The 16166-nt window shown below is 45.0% G+C and overlaps 1 protein-coding gene across 1 annotated transcript; it reads right to left on the bottom strand.

The window, feature by feature from the left end:
* Nucleotides 1-10196: 10196 nt before the first annotated feature.
* Nucleotides 10197-16038, bottom strand: LOC8042887 (60S ribosomal protein L26). The gene is made up of 2 exons (XM_029969934.2): nucleotides 15681-16038; nucleotides 10197-10482 (listed from the first exon to the last, which is right to left on the bottom strand). The coding sequence occupies exons 1-2, from the start codon at nucleotides 15879-15881 to the stop codon at nucleotides 10240-10242; spliced, it is 444 nt and encodes a 147-aa protein (XP_029825794.1). The 5' UTR covers nucleotides 15882-16038; the 3' UTR covers nucleotides 10197-10239.
* Between the last annotated feature and the right edge of the window lie 128 nt (nucleotides 16039-16166).

Here is a 16166-nt window from a genome sequence, read left to right as displayed (position 1 = left end):
TCGCCTCACAGCGCTGGTTTGACTTCCTTCTTTCTATCGGTCGCTTCACATCCCGCTCATTTTCTAACCAATGTTACATTTGCAAAAAAAAAAAAAAAAAAAAAACTGTGCTGCGGTTGTTGCTTGTGGTTTGTTGTAAGAAACGCCAAGCGTGATTTTAACCCAGGGACTTCGCCTCACAGCGCTGGTTTGACTTCCTTCTTTCTATCGGCCGCTTCACATCCCGCTCATTTTCTAACCAATGTTACATTTGCAAAAAAAAACAAAAAAACTGTGCTGCGGTTGTTGCTTGTGGTTTGTTGTAAGAAACGCCAAGCGTGATTTTAACCCAGGGACTTCGCCTCACAGCGCTGGTTTGACTTCCTTCTTTCTATCGGTCGCTTCACATCCCGCTCATTTTCTAACCAATGTTACATTTGCAAAAAAAAAAAAAAAAAAACTGTGCTGCGGTTGTTGCTTGTGGTTTGTTGTAAGAAACGCCAAGCGTGATTTTAACCCAGGGACTTCGCCTCACAGCGCTGGTTTGACTTCCTTCTTTCTATCGGCCGCTTCACATCCCGCTCATTTTCTAACCAATGTTACATTTGCAAAAAAAAAAAAAAAATGTGCTGCGGTTGTTGCTTGTGGTTTGTTGTAAGAAACGCCAAGCGTGATTTTAACCCAGGGACTTCGCCTCACAGCGCTGGTTTGACTTCCTTCTTTTTATCGGCCGCTTCACATCCCGCTCATTTTCTAACCAATGTTACATTTGCAAAAAAAAAAAAAAAAAAAAAAACTGTGCTGCGGTTGTTGCTTGTGGTTTGTTGTAAGAAACGCCAAGCGTGATTTTAACCCAGGGACTTCGCCTCACAGCGCTGGTTTGACTTCCTTCTTTCTATCGGCCGCTTCACATCCCGCTCATTTTCTAACCAATGTTACATTTGCAAAAAAAAAAAAAAAAAAAAAAACTGTGCTGCGGTTGTTGCTTGTGGTTTGTTGTAAGAAACGCCAAGCGTGATTTTAACCCAGGGACTTCGCCTCACAGCGCTGGTTTGACTTCCTTCTTTCTATCGGCCGCTTCACATCCCGCTCATTTTCTAACCAATGTTACATTTGCAAAAAAAAAAAAAAACTGTGCTGCGGTTGTTGCTTGTGGTTTGTTGTAAGAAACGCCAAGCGTGATTTTAACCCAGGGACTTCGCCTCACAGCGCTGGTTTGACTTCCTTCTTTCTATCGGCCGCTTCACATCCCGCTCATTTTCTAACCAATGTTACATTTGCAAAAAAAAAAAAAAACTGTGCTGCGGTTGTTGCTTGTGGTTTGTTGTAAGAAACGCCAAGCGTGATTTTAACCCAGGGACTTCGCCTCACAGCGCTGGTTTGACTTCCTTCTTTCTATCGGCCGCTTCACATCCCGCTCATTTTCTAACCAATGTTACATTTGCAAAAAAAAAAAAAACTGTGCTGCGGTTGTTGCTTGTGGTTTGTTGTAAGAAACGCCAAGCGTGATTTTAACCCAGGGACTTCGCCTCACAGCGCTGGTTTGACTTCCTTCTTTCTATCGGCCGCTTCACATCCCGCTCATTTTCTAACCAATGTTACATTTGCAAAAAAAAACAAAAAACTGTGCTGCGGTTGTTGCTTGTGGTTTGTTGTAAGAAACGCCAAGCGTGATTTTAACCCAGGGACTTCGCCTCACAGCGCTGGTTTGACTTCCTTCTTTCTATCGGCCGCTTCACATCCCGCTCATTTTCTAACCAATGTTACATTTGCAAAAAAAAACAAAAAAACTGTGCTGCGGTTGTTGCTTGTGGTTTGTTGTAAGAAACGCCAAGCGTGATTTTAACCCAGGGACTTCGCCTCACAGCGCTGGTTTGACTTCCTTCTTTCTATCGGCCGCTTCACATCCCGCTCATTTTCTAACCAATGTTACATTTGCAAAAAAAAAAAAAAAAAAAAAAACTGTGCTGCGGTTGTTGCTTGTGGTTTGTTGTAAGAAACGCCAAGCGTGATTTTAACCCAGGGACTTCGCCTCACAGCGCTGGTTTGACTTCCTTCTTTCTATCGGCCGCTTCACATCCCGCTCATTTTCTAACCAATGTTACATTTGCAAAAAAAAAAAAAAAACTGTGCTGCGGTTGTTGCTTGTGGTTTGTTGTAAGAAACGCCAAGCGTGATTTTAACCCAGGGACTTCGCCTCACAGCGCTGGTTTGACTTCCTTCTTTCTATCGGCCGCTTCACATCCCGCTCATTTTCTAACCAATGTTACATTTGCAAAAAAAAAAAAAAAACTGTGCTGCGGTTGTTGCTTGTGGTTTGTTGTAAGAAACGCCAAGCGTGATTTTAACCCAGGGACTTCGCCTCACAGCGCTGGTTTGACTTCCTTCTTTCTATCGGCCGCTTCACATCCCGCTCATTTTCTAACCAATGTTACATTTGCAAAAAAAAAAAAAAAAACTGTGCTGCGGTTGTTGCTTGTGGTTTGTTGTAAGAAACGCCAAGCGTGATTTTAACCCAGGGACTTCGCCTCACAGCGCTGGTTTGACTTCCTTCTTTCTATCGGCCGCTTCACATCCCGCTCATTTTCTAACCAATGTTACATTTGCAAAAAAAAAAAAAAAAAAAAAAACTGTGCTGCGGTTGTTGCTTGTGGTTTGTTGTAAGAAACGCCAAGCGTGATTTTAACCCAGGGACTTCGCCTCACAGCGCTGGTTTGACTTCCTTCTTTCTATCGGCCGCTTCACATCCCGCTCATTTTCTAACCAATGTTACATTTGCAAAAAAAAAAAAAAAAACTGTGCTGCGGTTGTTGCTTGTGGTTTGTTGTAAGAAACGCCAAGCGTGATTTTAACCCAGGGACTTCGCCTCACAGCGCTGGTTTGACTTCCTTCTTTCTATCGGCCGCTTCACATCCCGCTCATTTTCTAACCAATGTTACATTTGCAAAAAAAAAAAAAAACTGTGCTGCGGTTGTTGCTTGTGGTTTGTTGTAAGAAACGCCAAGCGTGATTTTAACCCAGGGACTTCGCCTCACAGCGCTGGTTTGACTTCCTTCTTTCTATCGGCCGCTTCACATCCCGCTCATTTTCTAACCAATGTTACATTTGCAAAAAAAAAAAAAAAAACTGTGCTGCGGTTGTTGCTTGTGGTTTGTTGTAAGAAACGCCAAGCGTGATTTTAACTCAGGGACTTCGCCTCACAGCGCTGGTTTGACTTCCTTCTTTCTATCGGCCGCTTCACATCCCGCTCATTTTCTAACCAATGTTACATTTGCAAAAAAAAACAAAAAAACTGTGCTGCGGTTGTTGCTTGTGGTTTGTTGTAAGAAACGCCAAGCGTGATTTTAACCCAGGGACTTCGCCTCACAGCGCTGGTTTGACTTCCTTCTTTCTATCGGCCGCTTCACATCCCGCTCATTTTCTAACCAATGTTACATTTGCAAAAAAAAACAAAAAAACTGTGCTGCGGTTGTTGCTTGTGGTTTGTTGTAAGAAACGCCAAGCGTGATTTTAACCCAGGGACTTCGCCTCACAGCGCTGGTTTGACTTCCTTCTTTCTATCGGCCGCTTCACATCCCGCTCATTTTCTAACCAATGTTACATTTGCAAAAAAAAAAAAAAACTGTGCTGCGGTTGTTGCTTGTGGTTTGTTGTAAGAAACGCCAAGCGTGATTTTAACCCAGGGACTTCGCCTCACAGCGCTGGTTTGACTTCCTTCTTTCTATCGGCCGCTTCACATCCCGCTCATTTTCTAACCAATGTTACATTTGCAAAAAAAAAAAAAAAAACTGTGCTGCGGTTGTTGCTTGTGGTTTGTTGTAAGAAACGCCAAGCGTGATTTTAACCCAGGGACTTCGCCTCACAGCGCTGGTTTGACTTCCTTCTTTCTATCGGCCGCTTCACATCCCGCTCATTTTCTAACCAATGTTACATTTGCAAAAAAAAAAAAAAACTGTGCTGCGGTTGTTGCTTGTGGTTTGTTGTAAGAAACGCCAAGCGTGATTTTAACCCAGGGACTTCGCCTCACAGCGCTGGTTTGACTTCCTTCTTTCTATCGGCCGCTTCACATCCCGCTCATTTTCTAACCAATGTTACATTTGCAAAAAAAAAAAAAAAACTGTGCTGCGGTTGTTGCTTGTGGTTTGTTGTAAGAAACGCCAAGCGTGATTTTAACCCAGGGACTTCGCCTCACAGCGCTGGTTTGACTTCCTTCTTTCTATCGGCCGCTTCACATCCCGCTCATTTTCTAACCAATGTTACATTTGCAAAAAAAAAAAAAAAAAACTGTGCTGCGGTTGTTGCTTGTGGTTTGTTGTAAGAAACGCCAAGCGTGATTTTAACCCAGGGACTTCGCCTCACAGTGCTGGTTTGACTTCCTTCTTTCTATCGGCCGCTTCACATCCCGCTCATTTTCTAACCAATGTTACATTTGCAAAAAAAAAAAAAAAAAAAAAAACTGTGCTGCGGTTGTTGCTTGTGGTTTGTTGTAAGAAACGCCAAGCGTGATTTTAACCCAGGGACTTCGCCTCACAGCGCTGGTTTGACTTCCTTCTTTCTATCGGCCGCTTCACATCCCGCTCATTTTCTAACCAATGTTACATTTGCAAAAAAAAAAAAAAAAACTGTGCTGCGGTTGTTGCTTGTGGTTTGTTGTAAGAAACGCCAAGCGTGATTTTAACCCAGGGACTTCGCCTCACAGCGCTGGTTTGACTTCCTTCTTTCTATCGGCCGCTTCACATCCCGCTCATTTTCTAACCAATGTTACATTTGCAAAAAAAAAAAAAAAAACTGTGCTGCGGTTGTTGCTTGTGGTTTTTTGTAAGAAACGCCAAGCGTGATTTTAACCCAGGGACTTCGCCTCACAGCGCTGGTTTGACTTCCTTCTTTCTATCGGCCGCTTCATATCTCGCTCATTTTCTAACCAATGTTACATTTGCAAAAAAAAAAAAAAAAACTGTGCTGCGGTTGTTGCTTGTGGTTTGTTGTAAGAAACGCCAAGCGTGATTTTAACCCAGGGACTTCGCCTCACAGCGCTGGTTTGACTTCCTTCTTTCTATCGGCCGCTTCACATCCCGCTCATTTTCTAACCAATGTTACATTTGCAAAAAAAAAAAAAAAAACTGTGCTGCGGTTGTTGCTTGTGGTTTGTTGTAAGAAACGCCAAGCGTGATTTTAACCCAGGGACTTCGCCTCACAGCGCTGGTTTGACTTCCTTCTTTCTATCGGCCGCTTCACATCCCGCTCATTTTCTAACCAATGTTACATTTGCAAAAAAAAAAAAAAAACTGTGCTGCGGTTGTTGCTTGTGGTTTTTTGTAAGAAACGCCAAGCGTGATTTTAACCCAGGGACTTCGCCTCACAGCGCTGGTTTGACTTCCTTCTTTCTATCGGCCGCTTCATATCTCGCTCATTTTCTAACCAATGTTACATTTGCAAAAAAAAAAAAAAAAACTGTGCTGCGGTTGTTGCTTGTGGTTTGTTGTAAGAAACGCCAAGCGTGATTTTAACCCAGGGACTTCGCCTCACAGCGCTGGTTTGACTTCCTTCTTTCTATCGGCCGCTTCACATCCCGCTCATTTTCTAACCAATGTTACATTTGCAAAAAAAAAAAAAAAAACTGTGCTGCGGTTGTTGCTTGTGGTTTGTTGTAAGAAACGCCAAGCGTGATTTTAACCCAGGGACTTCGCCTCACAGTGCTGGTTTGACTTCCTTCTTTCTATCGGCCGCTTCACATCCCGCTCATTTTCTAACCAATGTTACATTTGCAAAAAAAAAAAAAAAAAAAAACTGTGCTGCGGTTGTTGCTTGTGGTTTGTTGTAAGAAACGCCAAGCGTGATTTTAACCCAGGGACTTCGCCTCACAGCGCTGGTTTGACTTCCTTCTTTCTATCGGCCGCTTCACATCCCGCTCATTTTCTAACCAATGTTACATTTGCAAAAAAAAAAAAAAAAAACTGTGCTGCGGTTGTTGCTTGTGGTTTGTTGTAAGAAACGCCAAGCGTGATTTTAACCCAGGGACTTCGCCTCACAGCGCTGGTTTGACTTCCTTCTTTCTATCGGCCGCTTCACATCCCGCTCATTTTCTAACCAATGTTACATTTGCAAAAAAAAAAAAAAAACTGTGCTGCGGTTGTTGCTTGTGGTTTTTTGTAAGAAACGCCAAGCGTGATTTTAACCCAGGGACTTCGCCTCACAGCGCTGGTTTGACTTCCTTCTTTCTATCGGCCGCTTCATATCTCGCTCATTTTCTAACCAATGTTACATTTGCAAAAAAAAAAAAAAAAACTGTGCTGCGGTTGTTGCTTGTGGTTTGTTGTAAGAAACGCCAAGCGTGATTTTAACCCAGGGACTTCGCCTCACAGCGCTGGTTTGACTTCCTTCTTTCTATCGGCCGCTTCACATCCCGCTCATTTTCTAACCAATGTTACATTTGCAAAAAAAAAAAAAAAAACTGTGCTGCGGTTGTTGCTTGTGGTTTGTTGTAAGAAACGCCAAGCGTGATTTTAACCCAGGGACTTCGCCTCACAGCGCTGGTTTGACTTCCTTCTTTCTATCGGCCGCTTCACATCCCGCTCATTTTCTAACCAATGTTACATTTGCAAAAAAAAAAAAAAAAAACTGTGCTGCGGTTGTTGCTTGTGGTTTTTTGTAAGAAACGCCAAGCGTGATTTTAACCCAGGGACTTCGCCTCACAGCGCTGGTTTGACTTCCTTCTTTCTATCGGCCGCTTCATATCTCGCTCATTTTCTAACCAATGTTACATTTGCAAAAAAAAAAAAAAAAACTGTGCTGCGGTTGTTGCTTGTGGTTTGTTGTAAGAAACGCCAAGCGTGATTTTAACCCAGGGACTTCGCCTCACAGCGCTGGTTTGACTTCCTTCTTTCTATCGGCCGCTTCACATCCCGCTCATTTTCTAACCAATGTTACATTTGCAAAAAAAAAAAAAAAAACTGTGCTGCGGTTGTTGCTTGTGGTTTGTTGTAAGAAACGCCAAGCGTGATTTTAACCCAGGGACTTCGCCTCACAGCGCTGGTTTGACTTCCTTCTTTCTATCGGCCGCTTCACATCCCGCTCATTTTCTAACCAATGTTACATTTGCAAAAAAAAAAAAAAAAACTGTGCTGCGGTTGTTGCTTGTGGTTTGTTGTAAGAAACGCCAAGCGTGATTTTAACCCAGGGACTTCGCCTCACAGCGCTGGTTTGACTTCCTTCTTTCTATCGGCCGCTTCACATCCCGCTCATTTTCTAACCAATGTTACATTTGCAAAAAAAAAAAAAAAACTGTGCTGCGGTTGTTGCTTGTGGTTTTTTGTAAGAAACGCCAAGCGTGATTTTAACCCAGGGACTTCGCCTCACAGCGCTGGTTTGACTTCCTTCTTTCTATCGGCCGCTTCACATCCCGCTCATTTTCTAACCAATGTTACATTTGCAAAAAAAAAAAAAAAACGGGTTGCGGCGTAAGTTAACGTGACAGCTCGGGCCATATTACATTTAATTATCTATCTGTCTAGAAATGCCATGTTTTTCACATTCGGTACGTGCGTCAATCAAGACGGGCGTTGATGATGATCCCGTGACAACCGTGAATGTGGTCATCCAACTCAGCTCTTTGATACTACGGCGTCGCGGAGCTCAAAAGGCAAGAAGACGCAAGTTCGGCCGAGTTAGCGCTACACATGGCTTGCACGTAACGTCCTTGCACCATGCCAATAAACATTGTCTTGCAAAAAAAAAAAAAAAAAGGCGATAGTGTACAGTTTACGCTGCAAAAGATACCAAGGACACCATAATGGCGGCTGGTGCGACGCCAGTGCAGGCCATGAAACCCCCGCGCTCGTGCCTTCGGTTTCGCTCGCACTTATGGTAAGATAGAGCCCTGAATACATAGAGACGCGCCAGATTGCAGCCGCCATTGCTGACTTTCCCCTGTCTTGCCGGCATACCGAGTCACTGAAACGGGTGTTAACGAGCCTTTTCACAAAGACCAATGCTGGGAAGAAGGACTGAGTAGAATCTAAAATGGCAATAACCTCACCTGCTACGGTAATGATGAAGTGAAGTATTACGGACAAGAGGAAACAAAACCTGAAGGTATACGTTATGGCGGCTGCCAGGCACAGTTGCCGAGAGATGCAAAGGTCCGTGTATTCAGCAAACACATAAAAAAAGGGCCACTGAATAGCCGGGATGTATCATGCACACGCTGCAAGTCATCACAGTCAATCTAGCACTGAAGAGATGCGACTGTCCGGATTTGCCTCGCGATTCCCTAAGCTCTACGTCACGTGGTGCTGAATATAGTTACTCTGGAATAGCTACGCCGCGGCGCGAATAAAGGATTGCGCGTTGCCATGGCACCACAACGTCCTACATGCATCGTCTCAAAACCATTCTCTGGACGGCAGTTAAAGGGATTTTCTAAAAATTGCAACGAGAAAATGATGGCCGACGGAGCTCTCGAATACATGGAACCTTATCGCGCCAGAAACCGAAAACGGGCGAAAATGGGCCTTATCTTCCCATTGAACTTTTCCAAGAAATCCTTTATACCTTTTGAATAACTTTGGCATCTGGTTCGGACCCCTAACGCTACCTTTCGGCGGGGAATGAGCGTTCAGAGATGCATAGTTCATTTTTGCGGTAAAAACAAACAAACAAAAAACATGTAAATGTTTTTTTAGGGGTGGGGTGGGGGGGACACCTTGGCAGTTTCTTGCAATGTACTCACCGCAAATTGAAAAAAAAAAAAAAAAAAAAAAGCAATTGCAAGAGACTTTGTTTTGCTTGAGAAGTCCAAACTGCACGGGGATAATGTGCTCGAAAATAGTTGGTCATTTGATCCCTTTGCAGTGTGCATTTTGGGTTCAAAAGCATTTACCGACAATAACAATAAGCCACGGCGCAACTCATAAAAAAAAAAAAAAAAATGCACAACGATTTTTGTTTTTTTTGTACCTAACGCAAATTAGAGCATGCAGTCGACCACTATTGGCGACATGCGCGATTGTCGATCGAAAGCGTCGCTGTAGTCGGCCTTCCACCATTGGCCGAATGCTGACTACGACGTCAGCAAAGGATTTCTCTTCAACGGAAATAAGAGGAATGGAAGAACTTCAATTTCGACGGTGTTGGTAGCGTTTCTCTAAGAGCGCAATGGTTTCAAGCTTCTACCATGCTCCTTAAAAACCCAATCGAACTTGTCGTTCGCAAGGTCGTGACGTCACGAAAGGTAACCATAGTCGTTACAAAGGGTCACGTGTCTCGTCAATTTAAGCCTGACTGTTTCAGTCACCTGTAACGTCCAAGAAGTATCAGACTCACGAATGACGAAAATAATCCTTGCAGAAGGAGAACAAGAGGGACAAAGGACAAACACAAATCTCCAAACACAGCTAGGTGACTGGTGTGCAACCGAAAAAATCCGCCAGGTCCTGGTATCGAACCCGGGACCTCTCCACCTGTCCCGGGTCCCGGTCCCGGGTTCGATACCAGGACCAGGCGGATTTTTTCGGTTGCGCACCAGTCACCTAGCTGTGTTTGGAGATTTGTGTTTGTCCTTTGTCCTCCTTGTCCAGATTATTTTCGTCACTCTTGTCCAGCTCGCTTGCACCTTTGCATTTAATTGCATTAAAAACAAGTATCAGACCAGACCCAAAATACTTCATACAAGGTTAGGTCGTAAGGACTAAGTAAGGACCAGCACACTTGGCACGCCTTGCAAACATCCGAGTTCCAATCGTACATATACCTGAAACTCGGGCCGCGAACGCCGTTTCGGAAAAATAGTTTTATGTATATAATTTTTTTAGAGCTCAACTCGGGTGGTGAAATAAACGTCCGATTGTTGGCACCCACCTTTGATGATATTTTACAGGCCGCTGAGGCTCCCAAACCAGCACTTCGGAGCAACCGAGGGTAGCAGAGTTGCGCGTTCATCCCTGTAGCGCCGGCTTTCCTGCACGGCATACGGGGTCTTCCTTCACGTGACTGAATTTGGCGAATAGCGGCGCCGCGCGTTCGAGGCGCGCGGCGCGTTCAAAAGCAGGGGAACGTACGCCGGGGCGCGCGCAACGTCTACTTTCCTGCACGGCATTTGAATCTGCTCCTCACGTCATCAAATAGCGGCGCGGTGGCACGTGGAAAACAGACGCGCAACTCTGGCTCCCGTAGGGAGCCCATACAGGAACTGAAGTCAAAATGACACACACGACACAGCCTGGCGTCTGAACCGGATTTTTACTGTGGGCGTCTCTCTGCAACTCATGATTCCATGGCAACGCTCTCCTCTGTGTGCTTGCCCTTCATTGCCTTGTCCTTGAGTTGGCGCCCCAGTCCGCGGCGTTCGAGGATCTTCTTGCGGTCCCTGTCCATTTTGAGCTTGACGATCAAGACCTTGGACGGGTGGATTCCCACGGGCACCGACGCGCCGTTGGCCTTCTCGCGCTGGATGCGCTCGATGTGGACCAGGAACTTCTTGCGGTACACCTGGACCACTTTGCCGACCTGAAACAGTGTTCATCTGTGTCAGCCACTTCCTCTCATCAAGCCCACCACACCGAACCAAATTTCACGTTCGTGGTCTGCTTTTGAGGTGCGACAACAGTGGTTTATGCTGCAGATGAGGAATTTAGCCAGTGTGGTACCCCCGCCAGCCTGGGGTCTTTAAAGTGCACCATACACTAGTGATACACGACCGCACGCCAGGAACGATGCTCCTCCAGATCAAAACCGGCAGGACTGGGGATTGAACCCTGAATTTCTGGGTTCTGTAGCGCAAGCTTTCGCTATTTGTGCTACAAGCTGCGGTGCACAAACCTACTCGGCCACCGAGTCCCTTGGGTGGTCTGCACCGGGTGTAAACCACCGAGGAAATCTTTTTTTCCTTTTTCTTTTTCGGCTGTAATCGGCTTTTGCGGAAAATATGGCAATCCTCCCAGGCGTCCATGTCAAGTGGGCAATCGAGCAGGAGAGGTATGACAGCACAAAAGTTGTCACAGGCAATCTTCACTTTTCCCTATACCTTTTTAATAAAAAGTGAAAAGCTGTATTCAAAGCTAAGCAGTTTTCATGACCCAAGAAATGAGTGCATATCACCACGCTGGTATGTGGTCAAAGATGCTGATCTCGGGCACCAGCGCAGACAGTAAATAATGGTGCTTATCTTTACATTGCACAAATGAAATGCAAAAAAAAAAAAAAAAATGATTTAGTTGACAATGCATTCAAATGCAAATTAAAACATTAAAAACTTGGATATTCAGTATGACACTGTGTAAACAAAAAGGCTTTTTTATATTGTACAAAGGCTTTTATACAAAACTAGGTTTAAGAAAAGGTCTGGTAACACAGTCCAATAAGTAAAATTTCACAAAATTCTGCTCTGACAAAACTTTGCTAAAGTTTTAGTGTGAATTGGTTAAGCCAGCTCAGGCAGCTAATAACGAAGATTGCAGGTGCTCAGATATTGGCCAACACTCACAGCCAAGCCAAGACAGCCAAGTGTGATGTTGGCAATAAGGTACTATCCCTAGATCTAGGGAAGTTTCCTTTCATTTAGGGATTTAGAGACATTTAACAAAATCTTGCGATTTTCGAAAGCCAGGATTCTGCCCAAAATACCATACTCCTCACGATTCTTCTCGCAAAAAAGAGGACGAAATATAGGGAAACAAGACTGAGAAAAAGCAAAACACATCAGCTTAATTGTTTGTGGAAACGTCTGCAGAACCAATGGAGGTTTTGTTTAGAAATGCTATAGGTGGTAACAAGCTAAGAGCCCAGTGGCACATGCCCCTCCAGGGGACTCTGCCAGCCAATTGTTTTTTGTATTTAAACTGGCGTGATGGCTTGATGAACTGCCTTTTTTCAAGATAGCAGCGAGCGCGGGTGGCGATGCGATGCCGGGTTCGCAATGATTTTCAAGCTCTATATCCACCCTCGTTTATGTAACAAAGCCGTGACAGTATGCGCTTTTGTCTAGCACTTTCTGTGTGACAATGGGAAAGTCTAACGGTCATCACTGAAGTGTTCAGTGTGCCCGATTCATCGGGCCACTAGGCCTAGCAATGTCACAAGTGCAGTCAACACACTTCGTCAACACCAATGGCTTCCCTTCGTGGGTTTGCTACTCTTCCATGACTCGCGTTGAATCACCAAATCGTAGTGGTACGAGCGCTTTTTGAGGTGGTTTCTGTGGGGCAACGTGCAAGTGCTTTCTGCACCGCAGCATGCTGCGCGAGATGATCGAGCGGCGCATATGTGTGCTGCCTCTCCGGACTCTGCCTGCTTCTTTGCTGCCTTTAATAAATAAATAAAGGATGCTCCGATATGTCTTCAAAGCAGTACTTATTCATCTGTGAAACGTGGCACCCTAGCCAAATCTCGCTGTCGGGATTGGCTGCTCGGCAATTCGGGTAAGCAACGATTGCCTCGTCCTAATGCTGTCCCACATGAAGACGTTTTCTGTTGCAGTTACACTTGTGCCTTGCTGTCACCCTCGACCTCGCGAAGTGGAAAATACTGAGGTCCTCTTCTCAATAGCCGTGCTTTGCCCCTTGACAATGCCGTCCCGCCCAATCAACAGCGAGCTTTGCATTTGTCACTCGCCAATGGAAATGTCGCCCAACAGACATTAGACTAGTTTTTCAAAAAGCCGAGAGGACGCATTACACTTGTGGGGGAAGCACGCCTAGGATTCCCTTGGGTCCCCAGTGGACGCCATATGCAGCTTTTCTTGCTTTTTTTTATATCAGTTTTATGTTTGCTTTATTGACAGTATCCAATTGTTAACAAGAGTCTTTTGATGTCCTGATGTCTTTTAGTTGACATCAATTTCGTTTGCAGCATAAATAAGTAATCTGACAAACGGAGTGCAATGATACTTTTCACAAAGGTGTCTTTAGGTGGCCCATTTATTATGGTCAGTTTTCAGAAGTGTAAATTTCTATAATAAAATGCAAGAAAAAAAAGAAAATGTTAATCCTATGCAGAGGGGGAAGAAAGGAAACAGCTAGTCTATACTCCGTTTCACGATAACTTGGCGAACTTCGGAGGCTACGGCTCTTGCGACCCAATAAAGGGCGTCTGAGCGAGGCACGTGACACCACGTCACGGGAGCGTTTGTGTCGCTGAGCCAAATGCGAGGCAGGGAAAAACTGGGTGTAATCTGCTGGCCAAGAGTCGTCTGCTGTGAAACCAACCAATTTAAACGAACGTACACCGCCGCAGCATTGTCGTCTGTTAGAGTAGCGATCTCTTCGGGAACAGTTCCTGAGACAACCAAACACTCAATTTAGCCACGAATCTGTGGCAAATGCTGATGCCAGGGCAATATTTTAAGTGGAAGCGGTGGATTACACGGCTGCGATGGTTCAAACATCGTTCGAAAGTCGTTTTTTCTCGGGCAACTGTTGATCTGTACAATGTACCGTAGAAAAGTAACATGCCTTCGTCCTTCTTCCATGTCATGTGGTGTTGTGGTCAGAAGAGTCTGACCGCAACATTACTAAAATAAAAACAAAGCCTAGAATTACTTTTAATCGCGGATGGCGTTGTTGCTGTGGCCGTAAGGAGGGCTCTGTGGCTTCGACACATGGAGTGCTGCCACGTGCATTGCTCCGGCGCTCTTATTAGGTCGATAAGGCTGCAGCCGCAGCCTCCAAAGTTCGCCAAGTTATTATGAAACGAAGAATACTGTAATTGACATATTTTTTGCAGGCTCAATATTTCATGATTTAGGACAAATTTGAACTTTTGGAATAATTCGCGGGTTCCAATTTTCGCGACATTGTGTTCAGATTTCACCGGAATTGTTCGCGGGACCTATTTTTCGCGGATTGTAGGTGATCCGCGAAAATTAAGTCGTTTATAGTAGTTCACACTGCTCTTGAGATGGCACCACACGCGCTCGAACCTGATAGGATCTGCTTGCGATTATTTCTAGTAGTGGGGCACCATAGGCCTCGGGTTTGGGCCAACGGCCTTTCTGTGGTGCTGCAACCGTCCAGGGTTCAATAAAGGTTATTATTATTATCATCTCGGAAAAAACCTTTACGCTTTCGTTTCATCTGGTTCCATCTGTGAGTGGCAGCGTAAACCAGACTGGTTGTTTCCGCTTTTCTTTGCGTAAAGTTTTAATTGCACCCCGTTGATCAGTTTAGTTCACTCGCAAAACACCCCACACAGAGAAGTTATCGACCCGGTGGGGCAGTCGAATTTTGCCACGCAAGGCATGCGCCCAAAAGCACAAGTTCGAAGAGAGCTAGAGGTAGACCAAGCGTTCACAAAATCAACCACTTCATACTAGTGATGGGACGAATCTTTATCCGAATCGAGATTCGGAGCCGAATCTGCAGATTCGGAAAGATTCGGAAAAGTAGCCGAATCTCAAGCGATTCGGAAAAGTTCGGAAAGATTCGGAGCGTTGCCATGGTTGCTAAATCACGTTGATGTGTGTTTCAACTTTTTGTGATATTAAATTCACTAAATTCTACAAAGTACACAAAAGATTATTGTAATATAATATCACAGTAATAAATAAAATGTTCCACCTTGTTTATATTATTTTGGATGTTTATCGAGAACGGTAGCCAGACATCGCAGGAAAGTTGGTTTCGGTTCTGGATTACGACCCAAATAGGCATGCTTGATGCACGCACGTGGAAATACAAGCGCATGTTTTCATCGCCGCAAGAGATCGATGCCGTAAGTGCTGTTCGGTACAGACACATTTCGTGCCGATAATTACTGTCAGTGTGGCACACACCACACAAGTGAGTATGTTCGATTCGATTATTATCCACTGACTGAGGTATTGCTATCGGAACACGGGAAACAATCTGAAACTTCGTTAATGCATGCTATCCGATTTAGTTAGTGTCTGTTTCCGAACAACGAAGTTGCGTTGGACACCCCTATATTGTGTTTCTTTTTCGTCAAATAAAGTTCACGTATACAAAACTTGCTGCCGAAAACGGAGAAACGGCAGTGCGACGTTTTTCTTTGCCACCGGTATCTCGCTCTCGCGACTTACAGGTACAGACATACGGAGCTCTAGAGGAGACGAATCATTTCCTTGGCTGAATATATATTTATTTTTCGTTGCGCCACATTACGTATAATACACAGCGTTTCGCTACATTTTACCGATCACCGCGAAACCGCACAGAAAGCGAGACCGTGCATTGGTTAGGCCTACGTCAACCACACCGATCAGCTCAGCTGGACCTGGGCGCGTGCCAGGGTCTAGAATGACAGTACAGTACATACCATACGTTGAAATGAACAAGACGAATTCTGTTTATATGCAGTAACAGTAGCTAGAAAAGCACAACTGACCGCATTCGCGAGGTTTACGACAAGGTTCATGCTGCCGCCTGCAACCAGCGACGATTCGGACGAATCTCCGAATCTGCCGAATATTCGTCGCGGGAAGTTCGGAAATTTCCGAATCTGTCCGAATCCGAATCTCGGGTGATTCGTCCCATCACTACTTCATACTAAGTTAGGGATGCTTTCTCCTGGTCTAAGGATATTTTTGGGATCATTCTAGGGACAAGTCAGCACCACCGCGAGGCAGTTGGCAACACCGGTCACGTCGGTTCCGCCATATTTCTTCGGCTACCGACCATGACCGGCGGTGCAACCGAGGCATATGGGCCGGCCGTCTCCAAGCGTTTGTTACTAGTGGCTTCCTCGCTTACCTGCTGGCTCTTGTGATGTCCTCGAACCACCTGAACCTCGTCGTCTTTCCGGATGGGCATGCTGCGCACGTTGTACTTTTGCCGGAGGTCTTTGGAAAGTGGCGAACTCATCATCTTCCTACGAATATGGGACGGGGCGTTGAAATGCCTCTTCCGGCTCTTCCTCCTGGACGAGCTGACGAAGCGGTTCAGTTTTGTCATTATTGATCGGTTTTCAGGCAAATGAAGGCTAATAAAATGGCTAGAAGCGGATGCTGGCTGGTTGGTGCGTCCCACGGATACACGTGCAAAGAAAGAAAAGAAACTCTCGAAGCCCCCGCGGCGCCACCAACCGCCATTCGAACCATCTAGACGGCGCAACACGTCCAGCGCTGAAATGTAATTTACGAAATAAATAAAAACAATCTAAACAATATAGTGCATTCATTTTGTACAACGTAGTCAGGCGTTTCTAATGTAACCGAAATTGATATTCTAAAATCAAAA

The sequence above is a fragment of the Ixodes scapularis genome, unplaced genomic scaffold, assembly GCF_016920785.2.
Source record: "Ixodes scapularis isolate PalLabHiFi unplaced genomic scaffold, ASM1692078v2 PGA_scaffold4__175_contigs__length_147842914, whole genome shotgun sequence".
NCBI lineage: Eukaryota > Metazoa > Arthropoda > Arachnida > Ixodida > Ixodidae > Ixodes > Ixodes scapularis.
This window is presented reverse-complemented; position numbering and strand designations above follow the sequence as displayed.

What these genes read in the sequence shown, in the direction of transcription:
- LOC8042887 (XM_029969934.2), bottom strand. Translation starts at nt 15,881, where the DNA reads ATGACAAAACTGAACCGCTTCGTCAGCTCGTCCAGGAGGAAGAGCCGG. An exon ending in GACATCACAAGAGCCAGCAG is followed by an intron (nt 10,483 to 15,680) that starts GTAAGCGAGGAA and finishes ACACTGTTTCAG; the next exon opens with GTCGGCAAAGTGGTCCAGGT.